General features: G+C 49.6%; 1 protein-coding gene across 1 annotated transcript in view; it reads left to right on the top strand.

Annotated features, from left to right (window-relative positions):
• The first annotated feature begins 939 nt into the window (after positions 1–939).
• Positions 940–16,370, top strand: part of LOC126531848 (uncharacterized) — a 724,626-nt gene continuing 709,195 nt past the window's right edge. Inside the window, exon 1 of the mRNA XM_050179589.3 lies at positions 940–1,514. Coding sequence (XP_050035546.1) covers positions 1,460–1,514 — 55 coding nt within the window. The 5' untranslated portion in view covers positions 940–1,459. The remainder of the gene's footprint in view (positions 1,515–16,370) is intronic.

A 16,370-nucleotide genomic window follows, 5' to 3' on the forward strand; every position in this document is an offset into this window, starting at 1 on the left:
CATGCAGACGCGCCGTCGATCGCTGCGAACCGGTGCGATCGCTGCATTGAGGCTTCATTCTCTTATGCCTCATTTGGTTATACAGACAGCCCACTATAAGGACATATTTCACATAGTTTACTCTGAGCGTTTGCCTACTTTTCAAGCAAGAAGCCGGTTCGGGAGATTCCGTCGCGGCGACCGCGCGCAGTGGCGTTAACTGTACGAATTCGGTAAAGAGATAGCGTCTGTAAATGATTCCGTGCTTTCAGTTTGCCCAAGATTATTATATCGACAGTCAAAGACTTCCCTCATTTATAGAGTACCTGCATAAATGCCCAGGAGAGCTGCCGCATGGTGTTTTTATTGAGCGCCGTAAGCGAAACCTATGAGGAGCGCGCCGCGTGATCCCTCATACTACGCAAGGGAGGCGGTTCCGACAGATGGCGACTCCGTAACTCCTAGGGCCCAATACAAACGGTACTCGAGTACGGATATTTGTACTCCATTGGTTAGCTGGCATGCTTGAAAGATTTCAGAATGTGTAACTTCAATTTATACTGCCAAGTTATGTTAAATAGATTTGCAAAGCTAAAATTAAGCTTACACAGAAATCGCAGCAGTTAGAAGACCACATGAAATGTTTTCAATTAAGCCTTTCTTTTTTTCAATGTATACTATTCTTATACAGGAATCGATAGAGAAAGATATATTGGACCATCGTCATACGTTTTGCAAGGAATTCATAAAACTGCCTACTATGCAGACTTATACACTTTCTGAAGAAATGACACTGGCGTTATTCACTTTTTCTCGGACTATGATAGATTGGAATGTTTCTCCACCTTCAAATATTTACATTGCATGTGATGATTTTTCACGCTCATTGCGTGTTTGATTATATTCCTTTATGAAATATAAGGTATGAATTATATTTTTAAAAGGGAGCACACCCCCAGCTCTTGTGCATGTAAAGGCGAAGCAGGTACTAGACAAATTAGTGAAGCAATATGAATCGAACTGCTTCGCCCATTTTAGTGGTTAGTGTGAAAGCGCATGCGCTTTAGGCTTTAGGGCGTTCTAACAACAATCTACGTAGGCTCACTTATTTGCCTAAAATTACCGTATGCACGCTCGCCGACTGTCTCCGCCGCCAACTGCTCCCCCTTGGTGCATATCTTCGCGCGTGGCCAATGAACTTAGCCGAACACGCTCGTGGCGCGCGAGGCACGCCCACACTGGCGCTCGCGGTCCCGGCGGCAGCGAACACGGACGCGATCAGTTTGCCTGGCAGCCTGCAGGCGGCGCCGCTGCCGCGAACTGCGGTTTCGGCGTCGATTTTTTTTTTTTTTTTCTTCTCGACGGTTCTCTTTCCCTCTGCGGCTGCTCGGCTCGCAGCCGCGGCTAAAGCCACGCGTGGCGGCGGAGTCAATGGTTGGCTGAGCCCGTGCGTGGACGTGCCTGTGTGACGACGGCGCGCATGGATTCCGGGATGTTCCTCGCCCTCGTGACCACGCTGGCGCTGCTCGCCAAAGGTAAGCGCGAACAGCACAGGATGACGCGGTGGCAATCTTCGCAACGCCGTTTCAGCGCGTGCCCCCGGCCGGGTGCCGAGAGCTTTCTTTCCGGGGTCAGAACTCTGTAACTGCAAATATTTATGTATATAGATACCAGGCCAATGCGATGTCCAATCACAACCGTCGAGCAGCAGAACATGGACGTGTAAGCCTGCCGTGCGTCGCAGTGACTTGGCGAAACAACTATGGCATGCACGGCAGGTTATGCAGCTCCTTTAAGGGAAATACTTGTCAAAACGGAGGAAACAAGCTCTTAATGACGTTTTAGTTTGGTGGGCCGATAATAATCAACGTCCGCAATCAACACGACAGCTGTTCGACGTGCAGTAGGGAAGGGTTGCAATTAATTTCGACCACCTGGAAATCTACATAATGCGCGCAAAGCTTGCTGCAACAACGTTTTCGCATCGTGGCTTTCATGAAAGTGCGGCCACTACGGCCGAGAATGAAAGCCACAACCTCGTGCTGGGCAATCAGCAGGAGGCTGTAGTTGCTCAGCCACCGGAGCGGGTTCTTCAGCTAGTTGTGCTTCACTGCTACACTGTGAACGCTGCAGGGCGGTAATCCGCGAACTTGCATGTGTTGTAAGCATCGGAGATGCCTTTTTTTTGCCCGCGACGCAGAATTGCTGTTAGCCTGGCGTCACTCAGCCGGATTCAGTTTCATGCGTGATTTGTTTGCATCGTCTAGACGAACGCGGCTGCGACTAATGATGTTAAAACCAAGATGTTCATGTAGGAGGCTTTTCTATTATGCGTACAACAGCAAAACCTGAATGTTCCTATAGTGTACCCATCAACACTGCATACCTTGCGATTGGAATTGAGTCACAAACATGCGGTTTAGGCAATGCGTCTACCATTGTATGCTCGGACATAGCGCATTAGATGTAGTAGCACTGATGAAAGAATTTTCTTTAAAATGTGTCGCATTCATTTTGAGGCATTTCTGTTTGATGTGAGCAATATGTGCCAAGTGTTTTCTTAAAAGTAGTTGCAACGTACACGTGTGAGTGTTTTGTTTCGGTGGCAGTGCCTTATCGTTGTAGTAAATCGGCTTTTCATTGTTTACAATAAAGTTTTGCATCAGATGGCTTCGAGTGGCTAGGTTTTATGCTGTCCGAGTATGCTGAACATGAAAATATAGATGCTCTACGTACCTCAGGGAGTACATCATCGAATCGAGATTTTGCAAACTTCTCATAATTCAATGAACAATTCAAAATTATTCAGTGAGTTACCAGACAAGAGACAGTTGCGAGCATCTGTCGAATATCTTGTGCATATTTGGTGGGTGTTCAATTCCAGGCTGATCACTGACCAAGACTGGACTAGGTACACCGTCGCTTGTAAAGCCGGAAGGAAGTATAATCCGCGCAGTGCTACGTACACAGATGTGAGCAGCCGATGAAGAACTATAGAGAAAAAAGGAGAGAAAATTGCGAACTTGAAGCCTCGCATATTTGCATGAACTACTCTACCGGTGCTAAAATATGGGCCAGAAACTTGAATTCATGGAAAATATTGGTCTCAAAGTCATGTTCCGCGATGATGATAGGTTTTATTCATGCACACTTGGTACCGAAGCCACAAAAGATTTGAAATATGGGCCGGTTTAAACAGCGAAGATCATACGCAGGAACCTAACGCAACACAAGTGAATTCACGGAAAATATTCCTCTCAAAGTCGTGTTCCGTGATGATGATGATGCTGCTGCTGCTGATGATGATAGGCCTTATTAATGCACACTTGGTACCACAGCCACAAAAGATTGGAAATATAGGCCAGTTTGAATAGCGAGGATCATACGCACGAACCTAAGACAATACAAGTGAATTCACGGAAAATAATGGCATCAAAGCCATGTTCCCCGATTGACGAATAAGCCTCTTATCGTTCAGTGTTACTTTAAGCGTCGCAGGGCACATGCAAGAGCAAAAACTGGATTTCAGGGACTTCCTCGTTCTACTTTATGGGCAATACACATATCTGCCTGACGCATTATCGCGTCATAGGATCTAGAAGGCTTAAGACATTGAAAATAGTTATAGATCCTATCAAGCTAGAGCTCAAGTTCCGGGAGCAAAACATTATCTCTCAGTTTATGCAGCAGAGTGATTGCTTGCGTTGCTCTTATTCTTAACTCAGTATTCTTAGTCCGTTGCCGGAATTTTCCTTATTGTGAATTCTGTAGTTTGGAAAAAGAATGTACTCCTACAATTCTATGTGTTCTCGTACCATGGCTCCTTTCCTATTGCAAAACGTTTGTCCACTCCCGTTTAGGTCTGTTACAGTATTAGAAAGAAAAGAATAAAAAAGTTATTGCGCTTTGTATGGAGCAGTCTCTAAATTACATGGATGAGGCATTCTGTGGTTCATTGACGAAGATCACCTGTTTCCAGATTAAACCGGGAGAATGAACCTAAAATACGCCCGCAAGAGTGCGCTCTTCAAGCAGGCTGCGCGTTCCTCGGGGAAGTACTGCCAACTCTAAGTAAGCATTGGATATGGTTCGATTGATTTATATATTGTTGAGAAATACAACGTCCGTCCAAGCGCCTAGGAATATGACCGCGGTGTTCGTTGGTAGCCAGTCTTCCAGTGGCAACGCAAGCCGATTCAGTAAGTACAAAGCGCGTTCATTGGGCGCTTTGACCAATGAGACGATTTGATTCCCTCATTCCTGACCAGCGATAATAATGAAGCCATGCAGATTGGTCGGAGCGAAATTCGCAGAATAAACATTTGCCGTAACGTTTCTCGTGCTTCCGCTTCAAAAGAAGCCCCGCCTCTTTTTCTTGTTTCCGACATGAATTGTGCTCACGTCCATTTCTCCGGAATCAAAACAGATAGCGCTATTGTGCGAAGCCGCCTGTGCGCCGCAATATGCTTGTTTACCAACTTTCGTCACTCTCTTCCTATTCAGTCCCTCGCGTTTAACTTCAGTGCTTCGCTTAAGGCATTATGGACGTATGCTTTCCTTCCTTTTTTCGTACGCATACAGTACCTCAGCACCCTTGGGGCTTCCCCTCCTGCGCCACTTTTATTCAAAGCCAAGATAAGGATTTTTTCATTGAAGAAAGACGCGACGTATCAAAAGAACTTTCATTCTACATGCCTGAAAATCTATTTCGCTGCGCGGCTTCCGGCGGCTGCGCGAACTACATACGTTTTACTGCACTGTGGCTTAGCATAGCATTCTCAGAGATAAAAATAAACATCTTTATTTGATTTGCCCTTATTTTTGTTGCCTTGCGAAGAAAAGAGACCAAATGAAATTTTTGTCAGAAAAGCAACCTTGCCCGAAAGAAAGAAAAAAAAAGGTCTAATTAATTCAGAAGCAGTAAACAAGATGAATTTAGATCTGGTACAGTTAAAATACGGACTCGTCGATTCGTATTTAGAGAGACACTGCTTTAGTAGACAGGTGCTGTTCTGAAGGCGTAAAAAGAATGGTAAACTGTTGTAACGCGCTAGACATTCGGAATAAGCACTACCACACCGTAGTAATCGTGCTTAATAATCGGGCAGTGTGGTCTACTAATGTTTTATCACGTTGTAATTTAGAGCGAGAATCTGGCATAGATATCGAAAGCGGTAGCTTCCCTAACCACGAGCGCGTGTGTGGGAATGCTTTCTGCTAAACTTTTGACACCGTTGTACGCAGGAACATGAGGACTTAAGCGTTTCGATGTCAATGTCATCCGTGCATCATAAACCATGGAGTTCTGTTTAGCTTTGTGTGGGGACAACGCCGCATCAGAGGCCACTAGCGGCGACATCGTGAAAGTCGGCCAGAGGTCCGGCGTTGAGGGTTCTGCGGTGAATCCAAAGAGCACATCGGGCCGGCAGACGTCGCCAGCTGGCTGAAGATTACCGCCAGCCATGGGTGCGCGACGGCAGTGGGTGTTATGTACGTGACTACGAAAAAGAGCGGGGACGTCTACCCTGCGCACGCCGCCGCCGAGAGGTATACAGTCTCAGAAATGGCCGAGGTGCAAAATGGTCCGTAAAAGGTGGAATAAGTTTACCGACCGAATTATTTTTGGCTGATCTGGGGTTAACTGACACATACGGTCACAGTGTGCTGCAATCTCACAAGGCAGCGCCCAAGCGTTGAAAGTTCTCGTAATATCTCGGTGTCTCTACTCAAAACACGACGGAGCTACACAACTAACGCTGCCTAGCTACGTTTGCAAGGCCAACTGAAGGCAAGAATACCCCCGAATTTTCGACTACTGTGCCCATATCGGTGAAACCGCGTGACCCAGGTGCGTTTTCCGGCCAGAACTGCATTAACATAAAGTACTGAATGCGCACATACGAGCAGGTGGGCTTGATTAAAACTTCTTTCTGGGCGAGTTGGTGCATACTTGATTTGAAAATTGTAATAGCGCTAACACATGCATCCACAAAGTAACAAGGAAGAGACATCAGCGCTTGTTTGCCGTCCTTGTTACTTTGTGGATGAATGTGTTAGCGCTGTCACAATTTTCAAATCAAGGTGGACTTGCATAACCGACACGACCCAACTCATGCTTCCTAATGCGATATTCTACCTAAAGAACACAGTGACGATGTTGTTTGGCTCGCACGAAGAATGAAACAGCTGAGCGCTCTGCAGGGTGGAAATGGTAGTAGTTATTGGGCACCCGTCATGGTTGCTTAGTGGCTATGGTGTTGGGCTGCTCAGCACGAGGTCGCGGTGGTCGAATCCCGGCCACGGCGGCCGCATTTCGATGGGGGCGAAATGCGGAAACACCCGTGTACTTAGATTTAGGAGCACGTTAAAGAACCCAGGTGGTCTAAATTATTCCGAAGTCCCCTACTACGGCGTGCCTCATAATCAGATCATGGCTTTGGCACGTAAAACCCCATAAAAACGTTATTGGGCAAGCCTGCTTGGCTTCATCGCGCCGCTGAGAAAGTCCTCACTTCACGTGGCCAGATGTACACTGACTTTTTTTTTACGTTAGGACGTACTAGCTCTGTGCCCATGCTCTAGTCTGATAAGGTGGCCCGCGCCCTCAAGAGCACAACAGACTAAGCACCTGAAGTACTCGGTTTTAAAAATTCGTCCACTGTACAAGCCATCATTACCGAATGCCGGTGCCTTGAGGAAACCAAGAGCCGTCGCCATCACCTACCAATCCGCGCACATTTCCAACACGGTTGCTGTTCCCTCCCGTCAAGACTTCTGCTCTCTGCCCACGCCTAACGCCTCGGTGAATCTTGTACACGTCACCTGCTGGAAGGTGGATGCCGCGTCACTAGTTACATTCCGAAAATTTGGCTTGGACGATTTTGGTTCGAGTTTATTCAGACATTTGTGAGCCAGGATTTGACTGAGGTTGGATTGAAAGGCTTATGGTCAGCCGATCGCCGCGACTATATTTTATCCTTTGCTACCACTAGAAATGGAAGCACGTATGCTCCTATGAGGCATCATAACCCGTCGAACGCGGACTCACGACGACAGTCTTATGTACTTCATTTATGGGCGAATGGGTCTGATTTCTTCGACGCTTTTCTGGAACTTCGACGCTAACCCTGGAACTTAGCCCCTTGGTTCTACATTATATCCCACTGTCCACCTACTCCTACTCAATTTATCGCTACCCATCGTATAAACACAACCAGTAACTCCTGGATACCCCTTTCTGCCCGCACGATCCAGCCGCTCCTCTTCGCCACATCGCGGCTTCTCCCTCTCGTTCCGTCTGTTTCATCATTGTCCCCCACTTGCTTCCGGCGCTCACCTTTGGAATATAAATGGGTGCTTCTCCGAGGTGATGCTGCTATGACAACCTCATGCCGAAATGATTTACTGGCCCTGTCAACGCATTGGAAAGGTATCAAGGTTGGTGTACCTACTGTGGCACTGGCGCATACATATTTGTGCTGAATTGCCCCCGTCTAAAAAGTCCTCACTCTGGCCATATCGCCTGTTTTTTGAGTCACCTACGGTGGAAGACCTGCCGTTACTGGCATGTGCCATGCCTGTATGTGAGAGTCGAGGGACACCGTACTAGTTTTCTTCTATGCCTTCGAACACTGCCCTCGCGAGCTAATCTTGTGGCAGACTTTCCGTTGGCAACTTCCGCCTTCATTATCTGTACTGTCGGTACTGTGCAGATCGCTTTAACTCTTGCTGTCGATTATCTCGTATCGGCTCCAAGGCGGCCATGTTCCACTTAGGAAACTCACCTGTTACACCACGTCCTGACCTACACAGGCGTTTTGTCCTCTCCGTCTGTACCAAATGATGACTACATGGTCTTTTATAATACTGATGATTTACTCATGTCCTAATACTGGTGTCTCACTGAACATCCCCACGCCGTTCTTACTACACGCACATGTTCTGCCTTCCTGCAGTGAACTTTGTACACCGAAATTTGGGCTCCGCGAGGTAGAACTTAATTTTCCCTTGCCGCGTATCGCTTGCCCAAATCACGCTGACTCGAGACTACTAAATTTTACCTTATCATGTAGTAGTGACGGTGAAGAACACAGTGGAAAAACTGTGAATGGCCAAACTAACTTTTTATTGGACGAACCTGTGCCCACGAAAACAAGTGACACTCGAAGCACAACGATAGCGGCGAACACAGCAGGCGAGCGTCGAAACTCCAATCAGCGGGTCAAGTGCGTCGGCTTTTATATATCACTCGTCGATGGTTCCAGTGTAATCGCTGGTGCCTACGTGGTATTCCCAAACTACTACACAATTCGTGTCGCGCATGCAATATGATTTCTGCGAGGACATACACAACAGATAGAATGAACGATAACATTCGCGTAAGTTCTAAATAATGCAGGCGCGTCTTGCGCTGAGCGACAACATCAAGTGTTTAGCGGGTGTGGTGCAGTCCTCGAGAGAGGAGGAGGAGGAAAGAACTTTATTGTGTGCCCTGCGAGTTGGTGGGGAGGGCCAAAGGCCCCGCCTAGGTGACGGCCAGGAGTTCGTGGGTCCTGGCCGTCATAGTTGATCCTCGAAGGCGGGGCTGAGCAGCGCGGCTTCCCAGCGCGTGCGAAGGGTGCTGCTAGAGGCAGCGTTTTCTTTATTGTTATTTATCTCTCGGCATTCCCATAATATATGCTCTAGAGTGGCTCTGCATTCACATGTTTTGCATTTGTCCGTAGGATATACATCCGGATATATGATGTGCGACAGCGCAGGATTCGGATACAAATAAATACAAGTGCCAATGCCCCTCTCTTAAAAAGCATCGTTTCGATGCTAAAAGCACGAGAGCAGGAAACTGAAGCGCATGTAGTAAAGAAAGATAGCAAACAAAGAAACAAAGTGCTTGAGTTTGTAGCGCTGATAATAGGGCTTGAGGCACACAACATGGACTCATTTCGGGCCGTGAGCGGCGCCGCTGTGATTGCGAAATGCTGTCTGGCACGACCTCATCGTCCAGTCGGCCAAGACGTCGGAAGTTCTTGTAGGGTCCGAAATAGCGTCGCAAAAGTCTCTCGCTGAGTCCTCCTCGCTGTACTGGGGTCCACACCTACACAGGGTCGCCGTGCTGGTACTCTACGTAGTGTCATCAAAGACTGTACTGCCGACTGTGGCTCCTCTGCTGGTTCTTGATGCGCAGGCGGGCGAAGTGTCGGGCTTCTTCGGCGCGCTGGAGATAGGTGGCGGCGTCTAGATTCTCTTCGTCCGTGAGGTGCGGCAGCATGGCACCGAGAGTCGCCGTTGGGTTCCTTCCGTAAAGCAGCTTGAACGGTGTGATCTGCGTTGTTTGCACTACCGTGTTGAAAGTGAAGGTTACATACGACAGGACGGCATCCCACGTCTTGTGCTCGACGTCGACGTACATTGCTAGCATGTCGGCGAGGGTCTTGCTCAGCCGCTCCGTACGACAATTCTCTGCGGGTGGCAGGCACTTTCCTCCTGTGGCTTGTCTGGCTGTATTGCAGAATGGCTTGGGGGAACTTTGCTGTGAAGGCCGTTCGTCTGTTGGTGATGAGGACTTCTGGGGCACGATGTCGCTGCAGGATCTTCTCGACGAAGAATTTCGTCACTTCGCATGCACTACCTTTCGGCAGAGCTTTCGTTTCAGCGAAGCGGGTGAGGTAGTCCATTGCCACGACGATCCACTTATTTCTGGGTGTTGACGTTGGAAAGGGTCCTACCAAATTCATTCCGATCTGCTGAAAGAGTCGGCAAGGAGGCTTGATCGGCTGCAGTAATCCCGCTGGCCTTGTCGGTGGTGTCTTCCATCTTCGGCAATCACAGTATGTCTTGACGTAACGGCCGACGTCTGCGGTCAGGCGAGCGTGCGGCAAAACCCGAGGTGCCCGGCTGTCTGATCGTTGTGAATGGCGCGCAGTTCTGGTCGGAGTGCTGCGGGCACAACGAGAAGGTAGATTGCGCGGATTGAGGAGTTCTTTTTACGAGGACGTCGTTGTGTAAAGAAAACGAACACAGTCCACATCGAAGTACCCAAGGGACAACGTCAGTCTTGCCTTCTAAGTACTCCACAAGGCTTCGTAACTCCGGATCTACTCTTTGCTGTTCCGCGAAGTCGTATGCGGTTATTGTTCTAAGGAAGGCGTCGTCCACCAGTTCGCCTTGCGGTGGCGGGTCAGTAGAGGCTCGCGACAGGCAGTCGGCATCAGAATGCTTCCCTGCGAACATATGGACCACGGTAATGTCAGATTCCTGGAGTCTGAGACGTCATTGTGCAAGGCAACCTGAAGGATCATTTAAATTTGCCAGCCTACACAAGGAGTGGTGGTCGCTTATCACTTTGGAGTGCCTACTGTATATGTGAGGCCGAAATTTCGCTGTAGCCCAAATGATATCTAGACACTATTTTCCGCCATAGAATAATTCGCTTCCGCTTTCGCCAGGGACCGGCGAGCGCAAGCAATTACGCTTTCAATTCTATCCTTCCTTGGAACTAGCACAGCACCGAGCCCTACGCAACTTGCGTCATTGTGGGTTTCCGTTTCGGCGTCTTTGTGGAAGTGTGAAAGTACCGGTGGTAACTGCAGCCGTCGTTTCAGCTCCTCAAGTGCGGCGTCGTGCTGTGTTTCCCATTTAAATTTGGTGTCGGATTTCGTGAGATGGGTCAATGGCTCAGCAGTGCTTCAAGTCTCTTTCAATGTGCCTGGAGTAGGCACACTGACCAAGGAATCTGCGCACTGCCTTCTTGGCGACGGGCCGCGTTAACTTAGCGATGGCGGCTGTCTTCTGCGGGTCGGGACGAACTGCAGACTTGCTGATGACCTGGCCTAGGAACACAAGTTCTTCATAAGCGAAACGGCACCCTTATTCTTCACTAAGACCACAAGAGACGTCCACGGACTCTTCGATGGCTTGATAATTTCGTCGCGCAGCATTTCATCGACTTACGGCTATCGTTCCCGCATCGAAACTTGGTACAGGCTCTGACAGAGTGGTCGAGCGCATTTTTCGATGATTATACGATGCTTTCAAAATGGCGTTTGTTGAATCCTTGATGACGACGAAAAATAGTCCTTGTATTGCTGGAGTAGAACCTTAAGCTGTTCTTTGTTATCCCTGGAAAGACGCCGATTAATATCGAAACTTGGTTCAGGAACACACACCGACGCTGTAGCTCCGGTAGCATTGGAGAGAACAAATGCATTACTGACAGCTGCAACTTTCTCGAGGTATGCCATCTTCGTGCCCTTGTTCAGGTTTTCATACTCCTGGCTGAAGTTCGTCACCATTACCTGCGTTTTTCTTTCGTGCAACGGGACGATACCTCCCGCGGCGCCGATTTCACGGTCAAGTAGCAGGTGTTGCTCGTCATCGACGATCGCTTCAATGGCTTCGGCTGCTTCTGCTCTGACGGAAGTCATGGTGGTAGCGGGAGGCGGAATGCTGATTTGGTCTTCAAGTACACTAAAGGCACGCTGACCGGAAGCCCTCTCCGGTGGTATCGCTTGGTTTGTGTCCCAGACCAGGGCGAATTTTTCTTCAACTCTGAGGCTTTTTTTTTTTTTCGAGGAACCCGTATGGGTTTCCTTTGTAGCAATTGCTACGAACGGGTGGATGTCTGATTTTCCCTTTATCAATTATCAACTATCAGCCTTATCGACTTCGGCTTTAGGCTAATGACTGCACCGTGTTCATTCAGAATGTCCATGACTAGAATTACGTCGCGTGAGCGCTCTTGTAGGATAACGAAGGTCGCAGTGTAAGTCCGGTCATGCACTGTAACTCTCGACGTGCAGATACCAGTCGGCGTTATAAGGTGTCCTCCTGCTGCCCGGATGTGAGGGCGCAGTCCCATGTAGTCTTGACTTTTTCATCTTGGCGGCGAAGGATCCACTGATGACGTAGTAGTCGGCTCCTGTGTCTACTAGAGCGGTCACTGTGTGGCCGCCGAGAAGCACGTCGAGGTCGGTGGTCCTTCATGTTGCATTGCAGTTGGGTCGTGACGTCGCATCATGGCTGCATCTTATTGTTCTGTAGCTGGTAGGTGACGTCGTCAGGTATATTGTCGGCGTATCTTGGCTGTGATGGTTCGTCGGGATGGTGGCCGTGGAGCTCCTACGTCGTTGAAGCATCGTCATAGTCGGCGCAGGTTCTTCGTCAGTTCGACGAATAGCAACCGCACCTCCATCGGTTGCTGTTTTTAGTTTTCCGAGTTGGGCTTACGGACCAGCCACGGGCTGGTCCTGTGTACGGTCCGCGCCTCGGCGACAGGTAGCATCCTGGTGTCATGTACCGTTCTTGGTTCCCCTTCTATAACATTAGAATCGCATGCCCTAACAAAAATGATTAATCCAAATATTTTGTCTGGGCGTGCTGATAGACCCACCGAGCTGAATGACACATCATACACCAAGAAGTCGACAAAATGCTTGATCGTAACGTAAATGAACTTTTTTGCAGCTCCCGGACGTCCTCTATTGTACTCGTTAAAAAGGACAACGACTGTCAACTCGGCGTGGATTATCGATTCGTCAGCAAGATCAGAGGCACGTGTTTTCGCTACTACGCATTGACAGCGATCGGGACGATCCCTTAGCAGAGCGCAAGGTTTTTCATCCCTGGACTTTGGTCCGGTTACTGGCACTCCCGGCGCCCTCTATCCGTTCAAAGCGATATTCTTCAGTTTATGCAATGCCCGGGATACATTTCGGACTATGGTGGACGCGATCCTACGCGGTTTCAAGTGATTGCTCCGTCTTTGCTACTTCAACGATGCCGCCTTTTTTTCTCCGAGTTTTACACCGCACGTCCACCAAAATGTTAGGGGGAGAAGAGGGGCGAATTCAGAAATTTTTCGTTCGTTAATGTTTTCGGCCATTGGCCGGTCACATTCTGTAATAATATGTCCAGCATGAGGATTGACTGGAATTTCCTCTCACGAACAGTTCAAGCGCAAGAGCTTTTTTTGGAAAGGCGCTATGTGTCTGTCCGTCTCCTCTCAAAATTTTGCTCTGAAAACAGTGACAGCTTTGAACGGAGACTAAATAAAGTTATATGATCATACGGCCCCCTTTTCTCTGTGGAGAGAAATTCTCGTCTCATTGACGGTCTGGTCGCGATGACGCCAGCACCCGCGAATGCAGCAGGGCTGCCGGTCTGACAAAGAGTTTGCGGGTGAAAAAAAAACCGGACAGACGCTGGTGCCTGGTGTCCACAAACTGTACTTTAACCGAGCCCGCTCAATCAGGCGGGAGCGGGACCAAGGGCCACTGGCGTTCGATTTCTCAACCGCCGATTCCACTGCTCGCGCGCCGTCAGCGCGCTAGGCGTGTCGTCATCGTCTTTTGTGATCGGATGACTGTGGCACGTAGGAGTGCGCTACAAGTTCACAACGAAATGAAGAAGTTATTTTATTGGGATAGCAATAATATGGGCACTCTAAAAGCACTTTTACCGTCGCCGTGACGTTGCCGCATAAATTCCAAGTGCGACAACATCGTCTCAGTGCGTCGCATGCTGTTTGTGCTAGTGAAAGCAAGCGAGGGAAGCCGACGGTAGCGGCTCAATCTGGGGCGTGCGAACGAAAAAAGCGGCGAGCAAACGCGCCGTTTTCCGTCACGCGAAAGTCCGTGGGGGGATAGGAGGGAAAGAGGGGAGGGGGGCATTTCGCGAGTGGGCGCAAGGGGAACTGATGATCGCGGCTCAATCTCGCGCGCTTTATATGTAGGCAAGCGGGGAGGCAGCGCTGGGGCGAGGGGGTGGCTTCGACTCCGCCATCAAGTGTTTGTACGGTCGCGCACGCCGTACCTTGGATATGATCTGCAGACGAGCCATACCTTTGTGCGCGCTGTGCTCGCCGCTCTTGCGTTGAAGCGGTAGAGACCACGGAGGTGACTTCGCTCGCTGCTGCTGCCGCGTTGCTCACAAGAGCGTTTTGACAGCGAGTATCCGCGCTCTTCGAGTGTGGATGTGCTCATGTTTGCTCGTGCGCGCTGACACATGCTTTTTAATTCTGTTAGTAAGCGAATCTTACGGCCGATAAAACTACTATCCTTACTTCGTATAGCTGTGCCCTAATTTTGTATCGCAATCGATGCTTCGCCGTTCGGGCGAAACTGAGTCTTTTTTGGAAACGTCTATACTATGACTCATAACTCACTCAGTACTGTTGCTTAAAGAAGGGCTAGCTGGTTACTGGCATAATGAAACTTGGTTACAATGCTAAGGAAACGGAAGACGCAAACACGAAAAGGAAAAGACGGGCACCGAATAAGTGCAGCACTGCCCTTCCATTTCGTGCCGCAGGTGAAAACTCTACAGCAAAAATGCCACACGAGAAAAATAGAAAAGAAAATGTCTGCAGCTCCAACATGCTAACTCCCCTTTCTTTAGCAGTGAACTTGTACAAGCACACAACAGAATTCAGTTTCTCATTTTCATGTGAGCGGCCTGAAGGCGCTAGGTGAGGTATCAATCAACCAGGGGTGCGCAAAAATCACTGAGTATTGTAAGCAACTGTTCGAACATTGAAATGTATGATGAAGAATGCAAAGTATTTGCGACTGAATAATGCAAATAACATTCATTTGTTGCTGAGACCGCTAATGCTTTTTTTTGCGCGCAGTTTATGTCAGCGATGCTGCCTTTGAGACGTTGCACAGAGTTGAGGCATCCCCAGTTTGAGGCCTTTATGATCAGCTCGTCGGCGTAAATTTGTATGTGACCCGCCTGTGGCAAGGAATCGGTGCAAAATGCCGCCATGGGGGATACCACGACTCACATGACCAGTGATGCTTCGTGGTTTGTTCAGTGTTGGGGTCTCGGTGCTGGCGCCCGTTATTGCGAATGGGTCGCAAGCCCCAAGGGTAGCGTTGGCCTGGCGGCCTGGGGCACTGGAAGCATCCGAAGGTCCCGGCAAAGCATGAGAAGACTGGTAACAGAACAACTTGTTTATTCTAACATAGCAAAAGAGCGGCCGGTCAGGTCGACCGAAGTGGAGAGACGGGAGAGCACGTAACTCAACAGTACAAATCGGAGCCTCCCCCCTGGCGTCCGGGGGCAGCTGCTCTTATACTCTCGGCGTCGCGGGTCAGAAGGAAGGTCACGGGATGAGCCCACGCGACGGCGGGGCATGAGCCCACGACGGCGCGCACGGTCGAGCCGAGAGACATGGTGAGCCGAGTGTAGTGACGCATCGCCAACCCGCCGACGGACAGACCTCCTGGCACCTCACTTGGGGAGCTCCGCTCCCCGGCTGCCGCGCTTTGACAAGCGTGGGCACACACACACACACGCACATACGAAGACACGTGGCACTGAAACACGCCTGGACACGCTTGGCGGGGAGGCGTTGCGGCGTCGTCGAACGGGCCAAAATGTCCGCCGCTTTGAACGAAGCCCCGGCGTCCGTTGCATCCGCGCCGGCATTACCGCGCGTTGTAGGCGAAACGTAACAGACCGCCCCGCCGGGGGAAGGAGATCCCGATGGTCAGGGGACTGCATCCGCTGTCCGGAGGGATGTCGCTCGATGATGCTCATAACCGAAGTCGGGCGTCCTTTGGCGTTTCTTGAGCGCAGCGCACAGAGAAGGCCTCGTTCTCACGTTCAGGTGCACACAGGACACTGCAAAGTGACTTCGGGAGAGTTGACATTTTTGTTCTCGTTTCCGGCAAGCGTTAGAACTACGCCGAAAGTCAACCGCTCAGTCAGCAAGCACGGCACAACCCTCACTAAGCCCTGCCAGGCTCTTTCCCCTTTTATACTGCTGCCTAGTTCCTTACAGTAGTTTAGCAGCACTCAGAACGCGTCCACAAATCGGAAAATTGCACTAGAAAGCACATCATCACTTTGAAACACTACACAAAAGCAATAGGTTAAAAATCTTGCCTCAGGAAGAAAAACATCAGTAACAAGCAATTTTGAGGCTGATTCCCACGTTAGGGGCTTCGACTTAAGCCATCGGCGTTACCGTTGAGACTCCCCTTTTTGTAACGCACCTCAAAGGAATATTGTTGCAAAGCGAGGCTCCAGCGCAGGAGGCGGCCATTTTTGGGAGAGATGGTCTGCAGCCATTGGAGAGGGCAGTGATCCGTTTCAATGATAAACCTCGAGCCGGCTAGGTAACATGACAATTTCTGAACGGCCCACACGATACACGCACACTCTTTCTCGGTGGCGCTATACGCCTGCTCACGACTCGTCAGCTTACGACTAGCATACAGGACGGGGTGTTCTACTTCTCCATTTTCCCGTTGGCACAGTACAACGCCCATGCCTCGCTCACTAGCATCACACTGAACAACGAACCCTTTTGTGTAGTCGGGCGATCGTAGCACAGGCTGGCTTGTTAGGGCGCTCTTTAGGGCGCTAAAAGCTCTTTCCTTTGTCTC

The sequence above is a fragment of the Dermacentor andersoni genome, chromosome 5 (genome assembly GCF_023375885.2).
Source record: "Dermacentor andersoni chromosome 5, qqDerAnde1_hic_scaffold, whole genome shotgun sequence".
NCBI classification, from domain to species: Eukaryota; Metazoa; Arthropoda; class Arachnida; order Ixodida; family Ixodidae; genus Dermacentor; species Dermacentor andersoni.